Source organism: Haliotis asinina, chromosome 7 (genome assembly GCF_037392515.1).
Source record: "Haliotis asinina isolate JCU_RB_2024 chromosome 7, JCU_Hal_asi_v2, whole genome shotgun sequence".
Classification (NCBI taxonomy): Eukaryota; Metazoa; Mollusca; class Gastropoda; order Lepetellida; family Haliotidae; genus Haliotis; species Haliotis asinina.
In genome coordinates, this window is record NC_090286.1 from 46,262,647 (window position 1) to 46,285,441 (window position 22,795).

At 39.8% G+C, this 22,795-nt stretch overlaps 1 protein-coding gene across 3 annotated transcripts in view; it reads right to left on the reverse strand.

Annotated features, from left to right (window-relative positions):
• LOC137290837 (uncharacterized) overlaps positions 1–9,915 on the reverse strand; it is a 206,446-nt gene extending 196,531 nt beyond the window's left edge. The window contains exons 1-2 of one of the 3 annotated variants that reach the window (XM_067821983.1): positions 9,833–9,915; positions 9,459–9,644 (exon numbers count right to left, since the gene is read on the reverse strand). In XM_067821983.1, coding sequence (XP_067678084.1) covers positions 9,459–9,576 — 118 coding nt within the window. In that variant the 5' untranslated portion in view covers positions 9,577–9,644; positions 9,833–9,915. Of the gene's footprint in view, positions 1–8,453; positions 9,107–9,458; positions 9,645–9,832 lie in introns of those variants that run through there. The other 2 variants (XM_067821984.1, XM_067821982.1) reach the window with 2 other exon arrangements.
• Between the last annotated feature and the right edge of the window lie 12,880 nt (positions 9,916–22,795).

The window sequence follows — 22,795 nt, forward strand, 5'->3', positions numbered from 1 at the left end:
CCAAGTGGTTAAAGCTTTCGCTTGTCAGGCCAAAGGTCAGGTTCGATTCCTCACATGGTTATAATGTGTGGAGCCTATTCCTGGTGTCTCCTGTCATGAAATATTGCCCAAAGTGGCGCAAAACCAACCTCACTGGTCACATACTCCTCTTACTCCTACACTGAGAAATGCTTAGGGAAAATGTAGGGTAATAAAAATAAGATGTTGCAGAACTTTTGACTATCAGTATATGTCATAAACTATACCTGGTAATACAGAACTAATACAAAACCTCCAGGCAGCACTTTATCCCACTTCAATATTCAGTCCTACTATAGCAAGGACAATAATATATCTCTAAACCAAATCTATACATTGGTCAAGATACGTCAGCCCAAGTACACTTGGTCTCCCTTGAGTGGGGTTTTCACAAGAGTTACAGCTGACCCATATGCCAGTCTTCCTAATTGGTATGTATGCATATATCTCCATGACATACTTTGCTGTTTACATGACATACTTGGCTGTGTACACGGCAAACACAATTTACAGGACATATTCTTGCAGTCCTATGACACTAAACACAGACAATTTACATCTTAAAATAGTCTCAAGTACATCAGTCGAGAAACTGGAATTCAATTACAGTAATAGATTTGGTTTACCTTTTAGCAAATACTTAGTTTGATGATACAAAAGTCTGTTTGATTTCATATGAAACCAATGGATTGCTCACTAACAGACAATCTAATAACTGCAACAAACCAATTTTTGTACAGTCACATGAAATCCACGGACCAAATTTTGATGATTTTCCTCATAATTTACGACACCCCCCAAAAAAGTTTTTTTAACAAACAATTATCACTTTGCTGGTACTTATTGCTACTTTTTACGAGAAGGGGGTGGGGGGTGGGGGGTTGGGAGACCACTTGCTAGTACAGCAACTAGATGTGCCAGTTGAAAACTGTGTAATTGAAATTTCCCAACATGCGCCTGTTGATTACACACTGTAATAAATCATTCTGTTTCATTACTGTTGACATTTGTGTTATTTATTTTATGTACATTGTGATACTGAAATGTGTTTTTTTCACAAATATGCCTTACAGCTAGTTAAAATACAAAGTCACATAGACAACATTTCAGTCCCATTGTGATGGTATGCCTTATGAATCAAATATCTGTTGTTCAGTGACATTGACATATCAACTCTTCATTATCTATAAAACTTACAACCACTACTTACACAGCCATTAAACTATATCACTCAATGTGATGTATGTTTTTATTGCATCTTGTAAAATATTTTTTTACTTCAATTACACTGCGTGTTTGGTAAGTGTACATATTGTGTCGGTAGAGAGTGGGAGGTGGGATGGGTGCCGGTTCAACAAGGTCACTCCAAATACTGCTTAAAACTGGTTTCAATAAATATTAAGTCAACACAGCCATGAAAGCAAACAAGCCATGCACCAGTTACTGGTTCATCCTGACCTCAAACCATCTTGCTAATCTTCTGAATACCTGCATAGTTTAGATTCTGCTGCACATCCAACTGAATTACAACCAAATAACACCAGCCAATAGAACATCTTCATTTTATCTTCACAGGAATTTGAAAACGTCTTAAAGATTAAGTCTACCATGATTATCCACATGCAGACTGTTTCATGACAAGATATATTCTAACATAATTACATTTTATTTCCCATTATTTCCTACATGAGTGTTCTTCATACCTGCAAATGATTCTTTCTTGCAACGAACTCAAAGCTCTATTAACACTCGCTTAAGAGAAGCAAGGTCACCGCGACCTACCTATCTCACCAATCACCAACTACAATCTACACCATGTACACAAAAATTGTTTGAAATATAAACCAAGATTTCAGAGATATACCTCCAAATAGTAATTACTACAAAGATCAAAGATCAAGACCACAATCACGTACATTGAGAATTTTGTTTGTGGCATAAGATTAATTCCGAAATTGACAACCTTTATCAGATCCTGATTACAATATGTTCAGTGAAGCATTGCTAACATATGTTATCCTTCAGCAAGTTCCCTGCTCAACTATGAGTTGTGATGAGATCAGAAATAGGTTTAATGTCACGTTCATGATTATTGTATACAATGACATGCATGAACCTGTGAGTGTGGCAGTGCATACTAGTCCAGAGTAATAACGTTCAGTAGTGTAGCCCATTGCAATATCATGAAGCATGTGGACACCATTAAGGAGCAGAGTACTGACATGCTGACAAGTCCTGTTATACCTTAATGCTATCCACCAGGCAGGGAAACAACAAGTACCATTGTGTAATGTCTGTGGAATGACACAGCTGAGTGTTGAACCACCAACCTTTAACTTTCTGAGCAGACATCCTATCCATTCTACCACAAATAAATCAAACCAATGTGAAATATGTATATCAAACAAATGCATGAACTAATTTCACTGCCTGACATAACCAATTTCACTGACTGACGTTAACTAATTTCACTCTGACACAAACTAATTTCATTATCTGACTTAAACTAATATCACTATCTGACATACACCAATTTCACCGTCTGATGTTAACTAATTTCACCGCCTGACATGAACCACTTCAAATGTATGACACAAGTCATATTAATCAATAGTCCACCTAATAAACGCTGCATCACACATACCACACACAGCAACATGCAACACTCACAATACAGTGCATCATGGTTCCATCTGTCATCCAAGGGAGAAGGGGGACACTGGTGTTTTCTATGTGTGTATACCAAACACAATGGGCGATCTTTTTGGAGTTACCTCCCCAAATTAACCCACTAGGTGGCACTTGCTCAGAGGCTGGTTTCCACTGGTTTCCAGCCTTAACTCAGCATATGGCAACAAAAAAGTACCAAACTGTCACTAACAATTTCCTAATGCATGTATTTTTAACCAATGTTATTCCTGAGTTTGATTCGCACGAGGCTAATGTGTGAAGCCTGTTTGTGGTGTCCTCAGGGAAAGGTTCGCAGCCTAGCGGTTAAGGTGCTTGCTTGTAACGTCAAAGACAGGGGTTCAATTCCCACATAGGTAATATGTGTAAATCCATTTTTGGGGTCAACTGCCATGATATTGCTGAAATACTGCAAAAAGCAGCGGTCATCCACTCATCTTTAGTGCCCCTCTACAAGAGATTGGTGAAAGTGGAACAATATTTGCTGACTCACACACCTAAAAGTATTGGAGAATAATGAATCCTCTTTATGTTACCATTCTAACAGCACTTCAAGGTCAGCTCTAACCCTTTCCCATCCTCTGCTACTAGGCAATAAACAGCAATATTTAAGAATCTCTGCACTTTTCAACAGGACATCTTTTTCTCATGGGAATTTGTCAATTTACGTCACATCCCATCGAATTTCTAACAAAACAACTCATTTCCTCAAGTGTCAGCGAACACAAGTGTTGGCCATCATGGTGGCTTACAGTGCACAATACTCGAAAAGAGTAACCGTGTCAACCGGCGACCTTGCCCTCTAAAAATCAACACACAAACATACATGTTTCTTCACACTAAACAAATATTATTGATTTCCCTGTTGTGAAAAATTAACAGTCCTCATACAATGTACAAAACAGTCACTCATTCAGGGTTTGTGCGGAATGCTGGAGGGAAATCCTCGATGAGCACATCGCGTGAAATATTTTGACATTCATCTCTTTAGGCTTGTTTCTCAATGTGAAAACTGCTTGATCGTTACAATAAATATTGCATGTGTGGCCTTTTTTTCCTCCTGGGGAATGATCTACTGATAATATAAAACTTCAGAACAAGGTTTTTTATCAGGTGATATAATACTGAACCCAAACACTTTAACAAGCTGCAGCATTGGTCATCAAATATTCCCAAAATTCGGCCAGAAACACACTCATTCGGTCAGAAATGTGCTCATTTAAGTCAATATGGTCATAAACAATGTGACAGTGTTTTCAAAACAACTTGTATTTCACTGATGCATGCCCACAGAAAAAACTAGAATTACTTCAAGATTTCACCAAACATATTACTGCAACCCTCAGAAAATAGGAAAATATAATAAGGTTTGAAAACTGACATCAAAGGCACTTTGTCCCAAAGTGCCTGCCAAAGACACTTATGTCAAATTCTAAAAAACTTGTATGAATATCCACCTGCGAAGAAATGTAGTGTTTACGAACAAACACATGAACAACAGGCCATGGATTCAAATTACTTTGTCATCATTATGGCAACATATACTTGTCTTCCGCCCTTCCTTGGCATTTCCTCTGTGACATCACCGACTCACTATGACTTCCCACAATCAGCAGTCTCCTCGGTTCAGCTGCAGCGTCAATTCAGTTCAGCTGCTGTCATTACAGCAAAACAGTAACAATACTTTTGAATGTGACATACATCAAAAAAAAAAACCAAGTATAATTGCATATATTGATATTATTTCATTTCACTATTGATCCTAAATTTATATGTACATTCCAAGTGAGAATGCCTGTCTCACATGTATATGCAATCAGTGTGAAAAAACATGGCATGTCCAGAAGCAGAAGGCCTTGAAGTTCATCCTGTGTTGTCACAAACTTCCACAGCTTGAAGACAAGACAACAAGGTTAACACCTACAAGAAATCAAGGCTGCTCACCAGGAATATGGAAACTATGTTCACTCAGAATAGGTTCATAGTATCCAGGTTTTGCCTAAATCAAGTGTCAGATGTGACAAGGTCCCAGTCATCTTAGTTTAAAGCTGAGCATTATCTTTGAGCCAAGCTTGCTTTGAGGAATCTTCACAGCATGATCCTGCTTTCAAACTCTGTGTGCCTAATTACTTACAGATCATCACAGAACTTTGAAATATTGGTGACAATAAAATTGCTTTCACATTACCAGTTTGTTTAGGTCATATGAGAAAAATGCACCAAAACAATAACAGAACAAGTTTTATTTGTATAAATGTGACGCTAGATCAGCTGTATGACTGCTTGATATCCATTTCCAAGGTGCAGATACACCAGTCAATGAACAGCTTGGATGAGGTATTTAAATAATGATATCATAAATATGCCATGTTGTTGCATCTAATCAATAGTTACTTTGTGTTTTTTAAGTACATACTCTAATCAATTGTAAACATCAACAAACATTCTGTTTATGCCTTGTTCTCACATACATGACCTGATCTACAATTACAAAGCATTTTCTCTTCCGCACGACTGCCATAAACCAAGAGAAATAGTTGGTCAGTTTATGCATATACAGGTAAGTCTAACTGTGTATTATATTCAGGTCACGTACAGGTGATGTGTGAACAAGCTGCAAACTCAACTGTATATGCAGTGGATTAATCACCAGTCTATAAAAGGATTCTCTCATCTGTTACATTTATAGGGCAACAAATAATCATTGCTCTCATCAGCTTAAATACATGAATATAAACGTAAGTTAACCATCTACAGTATGATTAGAAAATGGTGAAGTGTAACATATGTTATATTTGGGATTACACTTTGTCAGTAAAGTACATATTCCAGTATTTTATTGAAGTTGAGTCCCAACTGGGATTCGAACCCACACCAACAGAGTCAAGCACCTAATTGCCAGCATACAAAGTCAGCCACCCAACCCACTCAGCCACTGCGACTTTGCTTGGTATATTTGTGTGGCTACAACCAAAATTATCAACTGAGTAAAAACTTTGTAGGTTTGATGGTTTGTAATTATTTTTTCCAGCATGTAAACAATGTTCAGACGAATAACAATTATCTGTCATATATTTCACTGCATATACAGGTCACTGAATGACAAGTGCTATGTTGTTCTTGAAGTCTGAATTTATCATAAAAGAGAGAGCCTCCTTTACCCATTCCATGCCGAGTTGCAAATCATCTTATCAGGCAATGAGACTAATGCATAATCAATGTTTAACATGGTCTAACATGGAAATGATCAACCACTCATCTGGTATAAATAATACATTCAAGAACATCACTAATCCAAAACCTCCCATATCAGATACACTGTTGAAAACAGTCCCAGTGAAAATGATCCAATGTTACAATACTGAACTTCTCAATCTTACAGACCATATCACAAACAACTTCACTTAACAGGACATTATTACATCACAAGCACAGTGATGACCTGTAAAATATTTTATTCAGTTAAGGTGATTCTCATACTCTGTTTTTGCTTTTTCGGGTGTGATATGTACATTTTTTAACTATACATTTTGTGTTTAATAAAGCGATATTGTCTCTCAGCTGCTGCTGAGCGACTGGTCATAGTGCATCCATTTCATAAGTTCATGTACCTGTGAGATCGTTATATGTTTTCGTGTAACTACGAGGGAGACATGTCTGTCTGTCTGTCTGTCTGTCTGTCTGTCTGTCCCCAATAACAACGCATGTAGACAATGATTCAGTTCAACTGTAGCGCTATTTAACAGTAGGTTGCCAATATCCATGGAATGTTTATGACCATGATGACAGTAAAGGTATGCTTCACCTCCAAGTTTAACGGCTCAAACAGGCTAGCAGAACATGTTTCACTCCACCACCTGATGCCAGTGTACTTATAACAGTAACACTGAGAAAGAATCCATGAATTCCTGAGAGATAGCAACTGTACTGTAACTGGAAATCTGCCATCGCTATGAAGACTGCCAAGCAATGGAGACGGCGTGATTATCTAATACCACCACACCTGTCATGATGTTAGCAAATGGTGTTATGTCATGTGGATTTGGGGCTTGGGGGAGAGGCTTGGCAGTTGGGAGATGTATGCTGTCATGGGTAAGAGAGCTGAGGGTAGGGGATGTTGAAGAGGGGTTTGGCCTGGAGGAGGGCTGTTGACAACTGGTGCATTAGTAGGGATCAGCTGGCATGCTTATGTGTCATTGACAGTAACTGATTACGCTCTAAGGAAATTGACCATGAAATGTACAATGACATCATTGTCTGTGAACAGTGGACAGTAAGTTGTGTGTTCTACTAAGCTGTGGCTAAACTGTTATGTTTAATTAGATGAAAACTGGATAAATCAAGTACATGGGATCATTATCCCCTGATGAATAACGTTATTAAAAACAATATTATTTCTATACCATCACAACATGACAAAAGAAATCAGTCGAGACTGACTGAAAATAATTACTTATGCATATCACGTCACATACTTCTACAAGTAATTCAACAAAAAGCATCTTTTCGCAGCAAGGAAAACCAACACGCCAGCATGGCTCCCCTAATTTAACTAAACTGGACAAACATTATTGTAGTCACAAGCCATAAATAAAAGTCTAATATCTCCAGTAATCATTATCCATTCCTAGTTCCATAATCTAATTATTCTGCCTGTAATGCTATTTGTGCTGCTACAATCCACATAATTCAATGACAAATACATGGATCTTGAGGAACTACAATGTCGGAAATGTAATCAACCTCAATGACACCTCTCAAACAGGCAGAAATGTGACACTGACATCCATGTTTGTCAATAACATGCTGAGATATTTACAAAACTGTGCAAAGCCTCAGCAAATAACTAAAATACCAAGCTGAAAATTTTTCAAAAGTTGGTATATTTTTCATGGATTTCTGCCATTAAATCTTGCAATGGTTCAAAGCACTGTCCACTGTGCCTCTAATTATTCATTTAGATTACAGTAATCCTCAATCACTCCTGACCTTTAACTGACCATTGCTATGAGGGTGTGATGGACAGTTCATTAGTATTTGTGGTTATCATAACAATGATTCCTTGTCCAGGAGTGACCCACATAAAAGAAATCCAATAAGCCTGCTGACAAAGCACAGTGCCTCTGATAACATCAATGTATGGAAATACTATCTGTCAGCACTAGAGTGAAAATACAACTTTAATTTCAGATCTCAAAACTTTCAATCGTGGATATTATGGAGGCACAGAGACAATGAACCACTACACTGATGGTAACGTATCAAATATGGACATCTTTATCATAAATTATTAATTCATGTTATGTTTTCATTTTTTACAAACTTATTTTGGTTTAATTATAAAATAATATTTTGGACTACCTGTTCCCTTTAAAATCATTTCCTTATTAAGTTTTTAGCTTCAAGCCCATCTTTGCAGACTGTCTTTAGTCAAATTAAGATCAGTTAAAAATGAACCATATGCCAAGAATGAAACATAATGCAAATGTTTGAAAAGTCAAATTTTGATCAGGACGCATTTTCCTCATCCTGTGAGGAAATTAGGCTTCCTCATCTTGTTTATCGAAACTGTACAAAAAGCATGCATACAAGCAAATGGTAAAAATGTTTACCTAAGAGTGCTGAGATAAAAATAACACATAAAAAATATTATTTGTTTGCAGAAGGCTCTGCCTTTATCTCATACAGCCACTATGCTATTTCTATGTGACAAACTCCTGCACATATTTTCTAGTACAGTCTCTCACCTGTATCCTTGAGTCGATTTTGTTCGTACCAGGTCATAGAATTTGATGCATTCATCTCTGACACAAAACTCTCCCCTTCCTCCGACATGTATCCAAAACCATTTGACATCGCCATCGTGGCGGAATTTGTGCCACATGTGTCCTTACACTTTTCCCAGATCCGATCAGCTCCCTTGAGACATATAGTCGCAGCTTGAATGTCACGCTTATGGAGGGAACTTCAAATTCCCAATGTCAACTCCCCCTCCAAGCTCTCACTGCCCTAACGAGGACAGGTAGGATCCAAGTGTCCCAATTAGGGTAAATCCGAAATCCAGGTACATAGATATAAAGGACACTCTCAGGTATGAAGGGATATGTTCACTTTCAGCCAATCTTCTGGTGGCAAGGCTTATCAAAAGTTACCATGTGGTTCACTGGGGATTATGCCTGATAGGTTGCTCGAAGCTCAAACATTCAGCTGTTCTAGTCACTTGTTATTGGAATGTCATAAATGTCCGATGAACGGGACCTAGCCATGGGTTAGAGTGTGGCAGTCGGTTGGCTGACGCACTGCATCAATGGGTAGGCCTGCTGTATAAATAGCTTGCCACTCATTTGGCAAGTGGCCTGTCTGAGAGTCAGTGGAGTGGGGAGAGGTATACCTGGTTGGACGAGCTCATCGAGATAGGGGGAAGCACATTCACTTCCGTCACTAGCAGACGATGTTTTCTTCTATTGTTGTGGTCGATCTCACAATGAAGCCTTACTCTCAGGCAAATGGTGTTTGTTCTACTGAGGTAGAAGTGAGTCAGAGCTGATCAGCAATCTAGAATGGCTTAGAACGTATGACTGCTGTGCAACTTGGCGTCGTGTTTCTGTTGTTTATGTTTTTTGTCTCGTATGCAATTCCACGTGCGTTTGCTCTATATAAACCCCCACGTGCTCGTGTTTGGGGTATTTACGGACTGACCTGTGATCGGTTTCTTGTGATTTTCTGAAATATAAGAAAAATCTCAAACTTACCTGCTATTCGTATTACGGCTCTGTCTGCCGGGTCCAGTTGCAATACACACAGAGGAAGAGACTCGTAGTCTTCCTGGAACTGGTAAAAATCCTTACAATGGTACGGTGATCGATCCATGTTTCTTGTGTTAGTATTCCTTCATGATGTGGACTGATCTAGTTTACCTCGCTGAAGTCATGCCACATCTGTAAGACAAAATAAACTCCTACACATTTGGCATATTTTGGCAGCTAAGTTCATGTGACATGCAGAAAAATGGCTAGCAGACAGCGGTATTATTACCGGCTTGATCACGTATTCCACTATCGACCTGATCTGTAACTAACCATATTTTGAAAAATAGGTCTGCTTTTTAAATAAGCAAATCCCTTACCACTTGAGGCGGCCCATAATATTATTCCAGTCGAAAACCATTCCATTTTCTAAGAACATGGCCGCGAGTAGCGAAAGGATTCTGTCTAAGCAAACACAGTTACTTCCCTTTGAAGAACAGCTGCGAATCCCTTCTCCTCCCCAAAATTGAAAATTTTGTTTTAATATTTTACAAATAAAATGCCCCGAAGGATCATATAAATTTCTTACAATAACCAAATAATTCACGGGAGACATAACCTGTAAAAGTGTGCGTCCTGTTTAATCACAAGTATCGATGAAATCTAAATATGGTAGTTTATAAATCGACGCAATGGAGGGAGGTGTTCTGAATGTGGGAACAGCATTTGTTGGTCAATAATTCTCGTGTCTTCGCAACTCAGCCAATGAAATTCCAGTGAAGTGATGTCACCACGTACCGGTGCACGCGCTGCCGGTGGGATCAAAGGTACAATACCGACCGAGCTGTTGTTCATTGTGCCCCTGATTAAACCCGTTAGTACACTTTGTCGTACCTGCCAATGTGTAAAAGGTACAGGTAATTTTATGTGGGAAAACCTTGATTCATGCTCGTGTTCAAATTTGAACCAATAGTTATCTTTCACGAAACATTCTGAAATGAGATATGATTAATCATTTCTCACCCATGAAATCGACAACGTGTACAACAACCTTTTCCTTTCCGTTGTCAATCAGATGATTCAAATGATGTCCTTTTGGGTGTAGTGATACCATACAAACGGTCAACTTGCTTCCAACGAACCATGCGAAGGAAAAATAAAAATGTTGCAAGTATGATAACTGAAAAACGATTGTGTGTTTAGAGGATGGGATATATGATCTTAACAGATTTGAAGTTTAGTTAAAGTATGCTATCGTCCCTCTTTTCAAACATTTTTTTTCAAAGGTTTCATTTTTTATAACTCAAACCTGGTCATTATGTTGTTTGCATTGAACGTGTATCAGAGTTTGTTTGGAAAGTATACCAGTATGAAAAAGTTCTAATTTTTCAAGCCCAAATCTGACTCACTGTTTCGTCGAGGTGAGCAAACACGATTGGTTGAATTTTCACAACTACCTGGCAAATTGGAACTGCTTGGTGTCGGTTGTGTGACGAGACTAATGACACCCTTCGGCGCAGCATACAAGTCCACATAGTAATTTCAATCAAACATAAATCACAGTTTGTTGACACCTGACACGATGAGAAATATAAGTGATGAACGGCGTGATAACAAGATAAATGAAATGTACATTTCGTGAGACGATATAGACATGTTATATATGAAGTTCAAGGTCAGTCGAGAGGTTCACAACCTCTCACATTAATAAGGGTACATCACACAATCTTTCATAATATATTTATTAGGTTAAATTTACGATTTTTGAAGTTTATTAATAGCAATAACTCACACACGGTTTAACGATATTTGTGATGTGCAAATTTCACATGACGTTGATAAACATGCACTACTTGCACAATCTGACTGAAGTGTAAAATAGGCATTATATTACCGCCGTTATTGCTCTTGCTGCTATATTCACACTTCCTGTGCTGAATTCAGCTTATACAGGGGCGGGTACAACGTTTTGAGAAAGGCATGTGCAAACTATTGAGAAAAAAAGCGGGAGGTGCACACTTCATTTACATCCGCGTTTCAATGGTCATAAAACAAACTTTCAGGAGAAAAGGCAGGGTGTGCATCCCTGCACACGCACGCACGCAGACACGCGCGCTCTGGATCCGCCTATGTTATGTGTACGCTGGATGAAACACTACACGTGGAGGACACGCCCACAAGTATGCAATGAATCAGAACTTCGGCGTTTCATCTTCATCTTTATTTTTTAATTTCAAAACAGTGTAGCATTCGTTCGTCGCAGTCTGTTTTCGTTTAAAATGAATAATGATATATGTAGCTAATTATCATAATCAAGAGCCGGGGTGAACTACGTTTCTACGTTGAAACAGACATGACGTAAAATATTGAAACTGACATGCATTCACATCATGTTACACTTTCGTTACTTACGTGACAAGACTGATATCCCTAGCTGTGTGGATTGAGCCAAACACACGCTCAGTATTGACCCTGCCTGTCCTAAGGTGCAAGGTATTAATAGTCACAATCATTAGCAAATATGTTTTATATGTACCTCATGGTGTTTGATAAATCACATCGTTAGGTTGGGCATTTAGGTTAGGTTGCGATACGTTACACTCTAAAGGCGCGGGTATCCCGAGGCATGTATTAGTTGATATTTGACGAGTGATACGGATTAGCCAATCGTGTCAAATTGAAAGTGGATAATGCTGGATAATGCAATGCACTCCCATTATCAGCTCTGATAAAATCTTCGTATAGTTCAGATGTTATGAAATATATTTATCATAATTCGAAGAGTAGGTGAGGTATGTTTGGCGTTTGATATAAACAATAGGTTAATACTTCAAGGTTTTGCACAATACAAATGAGTTCAGGAGGTGAAAGGTACGGTCTAAGGGAGATAACTCGTCGGATCTTGGCGTTCTACGATGTCTGCGTCCTGACGCTTAGTTCAGAATGTTTAGAACATATGTAATTTTGATATATATAAACTCATTTATATCGAAAGGAGACCTACTCAGATAGGAAGTTCAGGACCTGAAGAAATCCAGACTTGCTTCATTTAGAGCTTTAACATTGCACGGAGGGCGGGGCAGAAGGGGAAATAATATGGTTCAGTGGCCGTTAGACAGACTGCACTGTAGGGAAGGCGGGACAGTAGGGGAAGTAATGTGGTTCAGGAACTGTGAGACTATGACGCAAGGCAACGATGTACAGGGACAACTGAACCCATGTCGATCTCTCTAGTTTCTTTATTCTTTATAAATGCAAACGAAGTATGTAAAGGAAAACAATCATCGTGTTCCCCAAATCTTAATGATTATTAACAATGGCTATATGTTCTCTTATACATGAAGCGAGAAAGAGGGGGATAGAGAGAGAGAGAAAGAGAGAGGAAGAAGAAGTGTGTGTGTGAGAGAGAGAGAGAGCAAGAGAGAGCGTGAGAGTAATACACAAATATTTGTTGGGACCCAGCAAGATCCCCTATAAGAAGTGATTTTCTTCCCGATATTAGAAACACCCCTTTACCTTCAATGATGGGTAGACTAATGGCCGGAAGTCCGGAAAATAATGTGCTCTGTGAGGCAGACTAGCCAGTGCAGGTACATTATTATCGGACAGACGCTTCAGACGGAGATAAAAGCGTCTCCCCCACCAGAAGTGCGAGCATACGTGAGTGACTGGCTATCCTAGCGCGATGGCTCACTGAGTACAATGACAGGGGATTTCGTTCCAAATGTCCACCCAAGACCTTTACAATATTTGTACGGGATTTCTGACACAAATAACTCTTTAAAAAGAATTAAATAAAATCATCACACAACTTGCATTGAATTCTAACGTTTTTATAGCTACAAGCCATTTCACTAGTCACAGAAATAAATCTACAACCGTCAGCAAGATGTCAGACTTTCGTAGCATCACCTCGCGAGAAGAGTGAGAAGTGACACAGACAACAATCGCTCTTTAAATCTTTGATGTGCCGGTTGATTGACAGGTCCGGAGTTTCCATGACAGGTCTCGTGACCCAGGTCATGTACATTTCGTTTAGCAGGTGCTCGCCTACGCAGTGTGATGTTGAATAGCGCGTTCACAATAAACAGTCGTGTGGAAGAAAATATGAAAGTTTCTGCAAGTCGCATTGTAATGTAATGGTCTCGTAAAGAAGTACCAATGACCATTTGACCCCTTCCACACCAACAATGGGTATTTCAGTTTGCGCCCGAAATAAAACATTTTAAAGATGCGCAAGATATTCTCTTTTTACACGACAACCACCACCACGGACGCATCAAGGATCAAGATGAATTATCTATGGAGATTTAAACAATTTAAGAAACACATCGTTTATAAATACTTACTAATGTAGCAATCATAAAACGCAGTTACAACGTTTAGCAAATGGCTGGATTTTCTGGTTTGTCCACATCAATCATCAACGGTTTAAACTCACTACTGTAGCTATAGCCACTTACTTCCGATAACTCTTCTAAACTGTATGTCGCAAAATATGCCATACTGTTCAAAGGTACTGTTTACTATTCACACATGAACTGATGCATTGGAAAACAAATACGTTGCGTTGAAAAGATCAATGTCATGAGTTCAGTAAAGGACGAAAATCAGTGAAACTTGGCTAATTCTTCACAAAATTTTACTCCACAACACGGCTGTTCACATACACACTATTTGCACATGCTTTTCAGCAATTTGATGGATGATCCTCGTGCATGATTAGTCTTCGATGTAACCGCACACACCACGTGCACGCACGCAAGGAAACACGCACGCACACATAACATACGGTGATTGCTGCTAGTGCTGTAAGTGCTAAACTTTCGAAGAGAAGTATATTATTTTGGAACGTTTAGTACTGAAAATGTACGAGTACGTCATATTGTTGGGATATGTTTATATTAATACATCTGATCACCAATACATTGTTAGGTATGCTTGCTACCGCCGAATCGGTCTTCATCAACCAATGCATGTCGTAAGAAGCAACCATCCGACAGCCACCCTGCCCCATCCCCACCCCCTCCCGCCCACCCACTCTCCCCGCCATCCTGTTCCCTACCCCGCTTTCCAAGTCACAAACAAGTCGTCACAAAATAAATCCAAGGTTCTTCTTTCTTACTGCCTTGTCCGTGGAAGTCACATGTTTCCCAAGGCAAGAAGTACGTTTTTGGCGCCCATTACTTCACTGAAGTCATTAGCTGGGGTCATAAAAAGCCTTCACAAGTTTTGTTGATATGTATGTTCTTGATGGGAACGAGATCTTTGGAGATATGCCCGCTCACAAAAACGTGCAAATCTCAACACAGACTCGACATAGTTTGTGAAAATGAAGACACCCGATATGTCGCGGATGGTTCGTATAACAGACAAAACAACAAGTCATCACCGTTATTTCTAGATGCTTGCATTCAATACATTACTTAGCATGTCGTGAAATCGCAATTCAAGAGACACGACTGATTTTCAAGGTCTGAATATTTAAGTGAATTTTCATTACCAATGACATCAGTGCAGTTTGTTCCTTCTCCAAATACGCCACTTTTCACGTTTTAGCACGGCCATAATAATGACTGCTGTTTGTAAATTTTCAGACTTTTATCGGTCACTGAATACTTATCCTGACCAAACCGAAATAAGCGCAACAACATAGCCTCGATAACCAGACATGGTTCACGAACGTGACCCGTATGGAAAGCAGAAAAAAGTTCAATTTATGCCTTCAGCTCCCATCCACAATAGAAAGGTTCACCCCAAAGAGGTTTCCCTGTCCGGCAGCGTATTTATACTACTCAAAATATGTTAAAGACCACCGAGCGTATACTAGTACGACTACATCTGCCATGGCCACGTGTGTGTGTGGTAGGATAACCAAGAGGTTAAAGCTTTCACTCGTTAAGCAGGAAGACCCGGGTTGATTCCCCAAGTGGGTACAATGTGTTTCTGGTGTCCACCGACGTGATATTGCTGGAATATTACTAAAAGCGGTGTAAAGCTATGCTCACTCACTCACTCACGGTCATTTATTGTCTGGCACTGCATTTTGCCATATGGAAAAACTTGATGTTCTTTAACTTCCGTTGAGCAATATATCTTTAAGCGCCAGTGTATGTCCGCAGTGTATGTAAGGTGGCTGCCCAATTATGATCGAGTTAGGATTACCAACGCTGCCAAGAGCACTTCTCTCGAAAAAAATGTCATCCTAATTTACGCGGTAAATCCAAAGTGATACCTGTCATAGATGTTTATGACTTCTGGAAAATCCACGATCTCAAGCACGGTGCCAAGGGTCATAATCGGTTAAATCTGAGACTCGAACGAACGACTAGTAGATCCTTGCAGCTGAAAGGACGTTACGTCAGTCACAAGAACGTTGTAATATGACGTGATGTATGAAACATTGTCGAAATTGACAACAGATCTGTAAATACCCAGAGTACACACTTCACGTGCGCAGTTTACACAATAAGTCATAATCAATATCTTCAGATTTAATCTGATTATTTGAACAATAGCATTTAGACCTACTTGTGCTTGAGAACCATGCAACGTAGAGTCGCTTTAAGATTTAAGAGGCTCTCGAGGCTGTTTTAGTCAGCTTGTCGTCTTACACGTTGTACTTCTAATGCCGATTTCCATAGAAGGGGGAATCTTTAATATACAGACTAGACATTGAGATGTTTAGACATGCATACGTATTCTTATACATATAGGTACTTGATTGTGGTCGCCAGCGTTGGAGGGGGAACTTATTTAATCGATCCTCTCAGTGTGACGATCTACGTGCATCAGGGACTAAAATTTACTTCGAGAGAGATTTTACGCCGTTTTCAGAATAGTCTAGCAATATCACAGCGGGGACCCCAATAAATGGGCTTCACACATGATACCCATATGGACCTTCGAAGCAGGGAATACGGCATGACAAGCGAACTTTATATCCGTTTACCCCGCCACTAATGTATACCTGTGTAGTGAATGACGTGAGATGCAGAGGCAATCGATGATAACTTGCGTAACATATTTATAACTGTATGAACAATTATATTCATGTCACGGGACGTACTTGATCAGACATCTCACCACAATGCACCCAATTAACTTAAGAACACAAATTGCCGTTAAACCTTCGGTTATGACGAAAAGAGACACCATAATGTCGATAATCACTGTACATAACGCAAGTGTGACTGTATCATGACGATGTATTTACGAACCCGTCAGCTTTGGAAATATCATCCACGCACATATCTACATGAACAGTTTTGAGAGCTGCTTCAGTGCCTTGTATTCTGTGGCCCTGGGCAAACATGGCGCAATGAACCTTCGTGGAAAGCACAAGCTCAGTTGTACCTCAAAAGCACGAAACATACTAAAATCTGGCGTAGTATTGTTCGACATGAACTGAAAGTTGACTATTGGAAATACAGGTAAGAGTTAAGTATATATTGCACCAGTAAATGTATATAACAGTAGTGAGTGAGTGAGCTTTGCAATATTCCAGCAATATCACGTCGGGGGACACCAGAAATGGGCTTCACACATAACAACACATGGCAGTACTGTTAGTGTCTGTTCTACAGCTAGTTATGAGGTAGTTAGTATAGACTTAGCACCGTTCCTGGGTCTGTTAGTGCAAACCGTCAAGCAGGTTAACACAGATTAGTGAAGACAACAAACATGATGGTATTTTAAAGTCCCTGTGCCTATAAGCAGCATCTACTTTTCTTAGTGTAGCCACTTTATCTTCATTAGAAACCATATCACAGAGATTTGACTATAGAACTTCCCTCACACAGAATACTCACATCAACAATAATCCCAAACGTTGAGGAGTACCCCCAAATTGGCTCGAAGAACGCTGTTCACCACAGTTCTATTACAACGAACAATGACAAGCAAGGCTCGTGCCCAGTGTCACTTCAAGCCGTCCCTACCTTCCACTGTGTAAGCTAATCTATATAATCCTCTACCCGCTACACTGCCACCCAGCTGGCTTATCTCACGGGGTCGATAATGAGGGACTCGGGGCAAAAGTTAACGGTTCCGCTCAGGTCATGTTGACCCGCTCAGCGCATCCGACATGACTGTGTACGATGGTCGGTAGTGCAGGCCAGTTGGTCGACTAACGCATGGTCTCTGAAAATATGCAGTGTTGACAGACACAAAAACTCCATTTAAATTGGAGAGGAGCCCACGAGTGGTTCTCATCCTGTGGAAATCTAGACTTTGATGTGTCAGCTCATCATGACTGAGACATCAATATCATTTGAAAATATAAAAATTGAAATGATCTGTTGACACAGAAAAAATTATTTGATATGATACCTGCATATGTGGTTGTTTAACAAAAATATTAATGGGTATATTGCTGGTATATGTAAAGTAATTTAAAAGGATAATTATTAAACAAGTATATACACTTGATCATTTGATATATTGATAATTACTGCACCTATTTGTACATTTGTTTATATGTTTTAAGTGGCTATCGTGCCTATGTTTTTTCCTGTGATACACTTGTTGTTGTTCATAGATGTAAACTTTTCTTTATGATTACGTATTCGTGTTTTTATAATCAGGGACAATTATCACATGTCCATGGTCGGTGGTTGGAATTCATGTAGTACTGTATGTTATTATCCTAGACTGTACAACATACAACTTATTGAACGCCTGACATACATTAAAGTTGTCAGCGATGTTTGTTCATAATATGTGCAGTTCATATTTCAGCTGTTGCATGCAACGAATAGGTGGGTTCAGCTCTAATGATAGGTACTATATTGCGTGTCATTCTTACATTAAATAAATACTAGTCTCTTTACGACGTTGGGTGCTAATATTCGAGTTCTTGTGTTGGCAACCATCTAGTCTGTCTCGAAGTCCCTGAACCATATTATATTAAATGTATTTTCCCGACAGCCTAACACCAGCCGCACCCCCCCACCCCCCACCCCACCTCCCTGCATTGCTAAACCGAGTGAGTGAGTCCAGGTTTACGCCGTTTCAGCAGTATTCCAGCAATATCACGGCGGGGCACACCAGAGAAAAAGGGCTTCACATGCAATGCTAAAAGCCCTATATGAAACAAGTCTAGATTTCTCCAAGTTCTGAATCTCTGGCCTACCTGGAGCTTCTTTTAAATTTAAAGGGGTTTATTTGTTACAGTCAATATTATATATACACCTGGAAATTAATCAAGCAACACCCCAATTTTTTCTATTGGAGCAACTTTGAAGTGTTCTGACAATCAAAATATGCCGGGTTGATATAGTTTGACACTTTTTTATTCAACAGACGATCTCTGACAAACAACTTAAAGGGAAAAAGTATCAAGACTTTGCTTTATTGCAACGAAATCCAAATTCTTAAAACTGTCTTAAATTCATGAAAAAATGGACACAATTTACTATTCATCCACAGACGTTGTTGTCAGGTGTATTAACACAAATGTCACATGGAAAGAAAGAACAGTCATCTGAGAGTCTGCACACCGACTTTCATCAATATCTAGTGTGTCCTCCCTGCGCACGCACCACCGATTCCAGACGCCTCCTCATTCCTTGGATGAGTCTCCGGATCTGATTCTGGGGGATCCTGTTCCACTCCTCATGCAGGGCAGCCGTCAATTCGTTGAGATTATGGACTGGTGGGTCTCTCTGCCTCACACGACGGCCAATAAAGTCCCACAAATGTTCAATGGGGTTGAGGTCAGGGCTCATGGCAGGCCATGGAATTCTGTCAATTGCATTTTGCCGCAAAAAATCATTTACAGCATGCGCCCTGTGAGGTCTAGCATTGTCGTCCATAAATATGGGTCTCGTTGCCAGAGGATGGTTCTCAAAATGAGGTACCACAGCCCTGTCAAGAACCTCCTGTTGGTAACGAACACCGTTAAGGTTGCCACGGATGGTAATGATATCCAACTTGCAGTTCATGGAAATGCACCCCCATACCATAACGGAACCTCCCCCAAAGGCCACAGTCTCCTGGATGTTCCGTGGAGCCATTGCTGTGTTCCTCTGCCTCCAGACCCGAGTACGACCGTCCACCATGTGCAGCAAGAACCGGCTCTCATCTGAGAAATGGACCTTCCTCCAAGAGGCAATGTTCCAGTGCAAACGGTCATTACACCAGGCCAGTCGGGCTGCCTTATGGGCTGGAGACAGTCTGGGTCGCTTGATTGGCCTCCTTGCCCGGTATCCTGCAGCTTTCAGACGATTCCGAACAGTCCTGTTCGAGATGGGTCTCCCTGGAAGCCACTCCTGTCTCAACCGAGAGCTCGAGTCGAAGGACCTGCGCCGTACAAGTCTCAGTAAAGCTCTGTCCTCCCGGACTGTGGTCTTCCTGGGTCTTCCTGGTCTAGGCAGGTCTTTAACTTCATTAGTGGCCCGGTATTTTTTCAAAAGTTTTGAAATTATGGAATGATGTCGTCCGATTTGAGTCCCGATTTGTCTTAGAGACATACCAGCATTCCTCATGCCGATTATTTGCCAACGAGTGGCCTCTGATAATTTCCTACGTGCCATGACATTGAAATGAATGAAAAACCGAATGCAATCGACAACCTGCGCTTGTAAACACCCCAGGGAAAAAGTGCATTTTTCGAAAGTTGAGGTTAAAGCAATGCACGTGCGCTGTGCAAGCTTCACGCGCGTCATATCAACCCATGAAAAGCTCATGCTGTATGTCAATACATCAAAATTGAATAATCAATCATCAAAATTACTTCGTTAAACTTTGTTAAGTTTTTATGTGTCTTTGAATTTGGTGTTGCTTAATTAATTTCCATATGTATATATTCAGAGACTATGCGTTAGTCAAGCAGTCACCCAACAGCTCTCACTGAAGGACCGCTATTAACACACCAATACGGACCCGTCACACTATATTCTCCAGCATGGAGCATACATAAAGATTTAACACACATGATCTTCAATGTAAGTGTATGTATATGCATTACAGAAGTTCAAAGGATCTGTAGAACACGAAAAGCTTCAAAAGACCGTGTCTTATTGTCAGTGAATATGATGGGAAGTTGATGGGGAGATAACGAGTCGTTGTAACCTCTTTGAAATAGATGTTGGCGAGTTAAAGATCTCCTCCTTTGTCTACATCATGATCAAGGAAGATTTAGGTCCCTTGGGTGTCCCAGGATCCGGTGATCGAATACCAGATTCACCCTAGTGTTCAGAAGCACTACCCCGGCACAACACTTGCATTCAATTACAGAAATCATTCTATCTTCGCAAACAAATATAACTACAAGCTTAAAATTGTCGTTCCAGGTTGTGCTAGTTCAAAAGAGGACGTTGACATGCAAGTAGCATAAATTTGCAATTTGACATTTATGATTGATGTTCCTTCTAATTTTGAAGAAAACGTGATTAAAATATGTGAATAGTCCACCTGTTTAGCATCTTGGCAACCCCAGGTATTGAGGTGTCTTGTAAAGGTTACATTGTCATCCAAGAAGGGTTAAAACATCAATAATCTTCGCTATTTATATTAAAACATATTGGATAGCATCAAGGTATGAAAAGACCGACAGCGCTTGACAGAAAACAAAAGTCATATATATACCCAAACTGAATGGATCAAAGTATGCAAGTGTGACCGAAATTACACGGACTCGCAGTACAAGCGATAAGATACCTTTCATGTATATCAATATGCAAAATTTTGACACAAGTAGAAAATATTGGCACATGTATTAAAAATGTAATATACAGTCATTTCGGCACAACACATACCTGTCTCTTCTGTCAGCGACACCAAAGTGAATGTTACCTACCAATCCTGCAAATGTATCCAACATTGGTTCTCTAAGCGGAAACACACCTGGCTGCTTAGAATCACATTGTGTGTGACCACCCCAGCCCTTCCTTAGAGAGAATGCAGAGAATAGAGTGTTGGTATTGTGCCCTACTGTAATTGTGTTCTATGTACCGGCCACAAAACGTTAGACTTGACAAGACGTTAGTCCTAGTGTGGAGTTCAATGACGAGGTGTTAAAGACTCCTGGTTGTTCAGCGTGAAGGCATGCTGATCACGGCTTGGGATTGGACTTGCAGGAGGTCGATCTGAATATAGTAGCTGGTGTTAAAAGGAATAAAACTGTAGTGACTGATCAATCTGTCCAAGTATTTGTGTTGTCTATTGGTCCACTGTAGCATTGCATTTGTTAGATAACTATTTATTGCTGAAACCGACATCGCACTAAACTGATGGTTAAATAATTATGTTTGTTGAGAACACGTGTTACCGAGGCCAACCACTGGTATGAAGCTCTTCCACCCATACCCTTTTCACCCAAATAACTAAATAGGAAGAGGCTGGGGGTTCTGGTCTGATCATGTTCATATGTCAGATTTACTCCCTTGAATGCCTCCGACATCTCTCACACCACAAAAGCTGCAGTTAGATCCTTTATGTGTCTTAGACCGCCTAATGCCCAGTGATGGCAAAAGCCACACTGTCTTTATTTCAGACTCACGGTCTCACAGTCCCTGAACTGCAATAGTTCCCCCTCCACCAAGTGCTTACTCCAACGATAGCTACAGCGAGTCTTGATTTCTCCATGTGAATTTTCAATCACACTTTTCAGTTTAAAGGAAAGTATATGTTTCCATCAAAATTATCTATATTTTCAAACTCAGCGTTAGTCAAATTGTATTTGTGGAAGTTGGCCAGCTACTCTGACGGATTTCTGAAATTAAACTTTTGTAAATACAGATTCTCATCAATACCAAACCTCCCAGTTGGTATGTGTATCCTACTCACATATCCAGGGATATACCGGTTAGCTGATACTGTTGCGACAGAAGGCGATCTTAAACAACAGCAGCAGAAGGGCGTAAAATCATACATTTTCCAACATTTGAATATCTACCGCGTGCTTAGTCGCCAGTCCTGGTCACAGACCAATGAACTATGCATATTTTATGCAATAGCAAAAGTCATATTCCTTTCAGAATATATTCCAGTATGATGAAATTATCATAATGTAGGATATTCATGACAAAACCACGTCGATGTGCAACCATGACAAAACCATCACAATATAGGATATCCATGACAAAACTATTTCAACTGTACAGTCATGACAAAACTATCACAATGTAGGACATCCATGACAATACTATATCAATTGTACAACCATGACAAAACTATCAGAACAGTAGGAAAACCATGGCAATACTATATCAATGGTACACACATGACAAAGCTATCACGACAGTAAGACATCCATGACAATACTACATCGATTGTACAACCATGGCAAAACTATCACAATGGCGGGATATCCATGACAATACTATATCGATGTACAACGA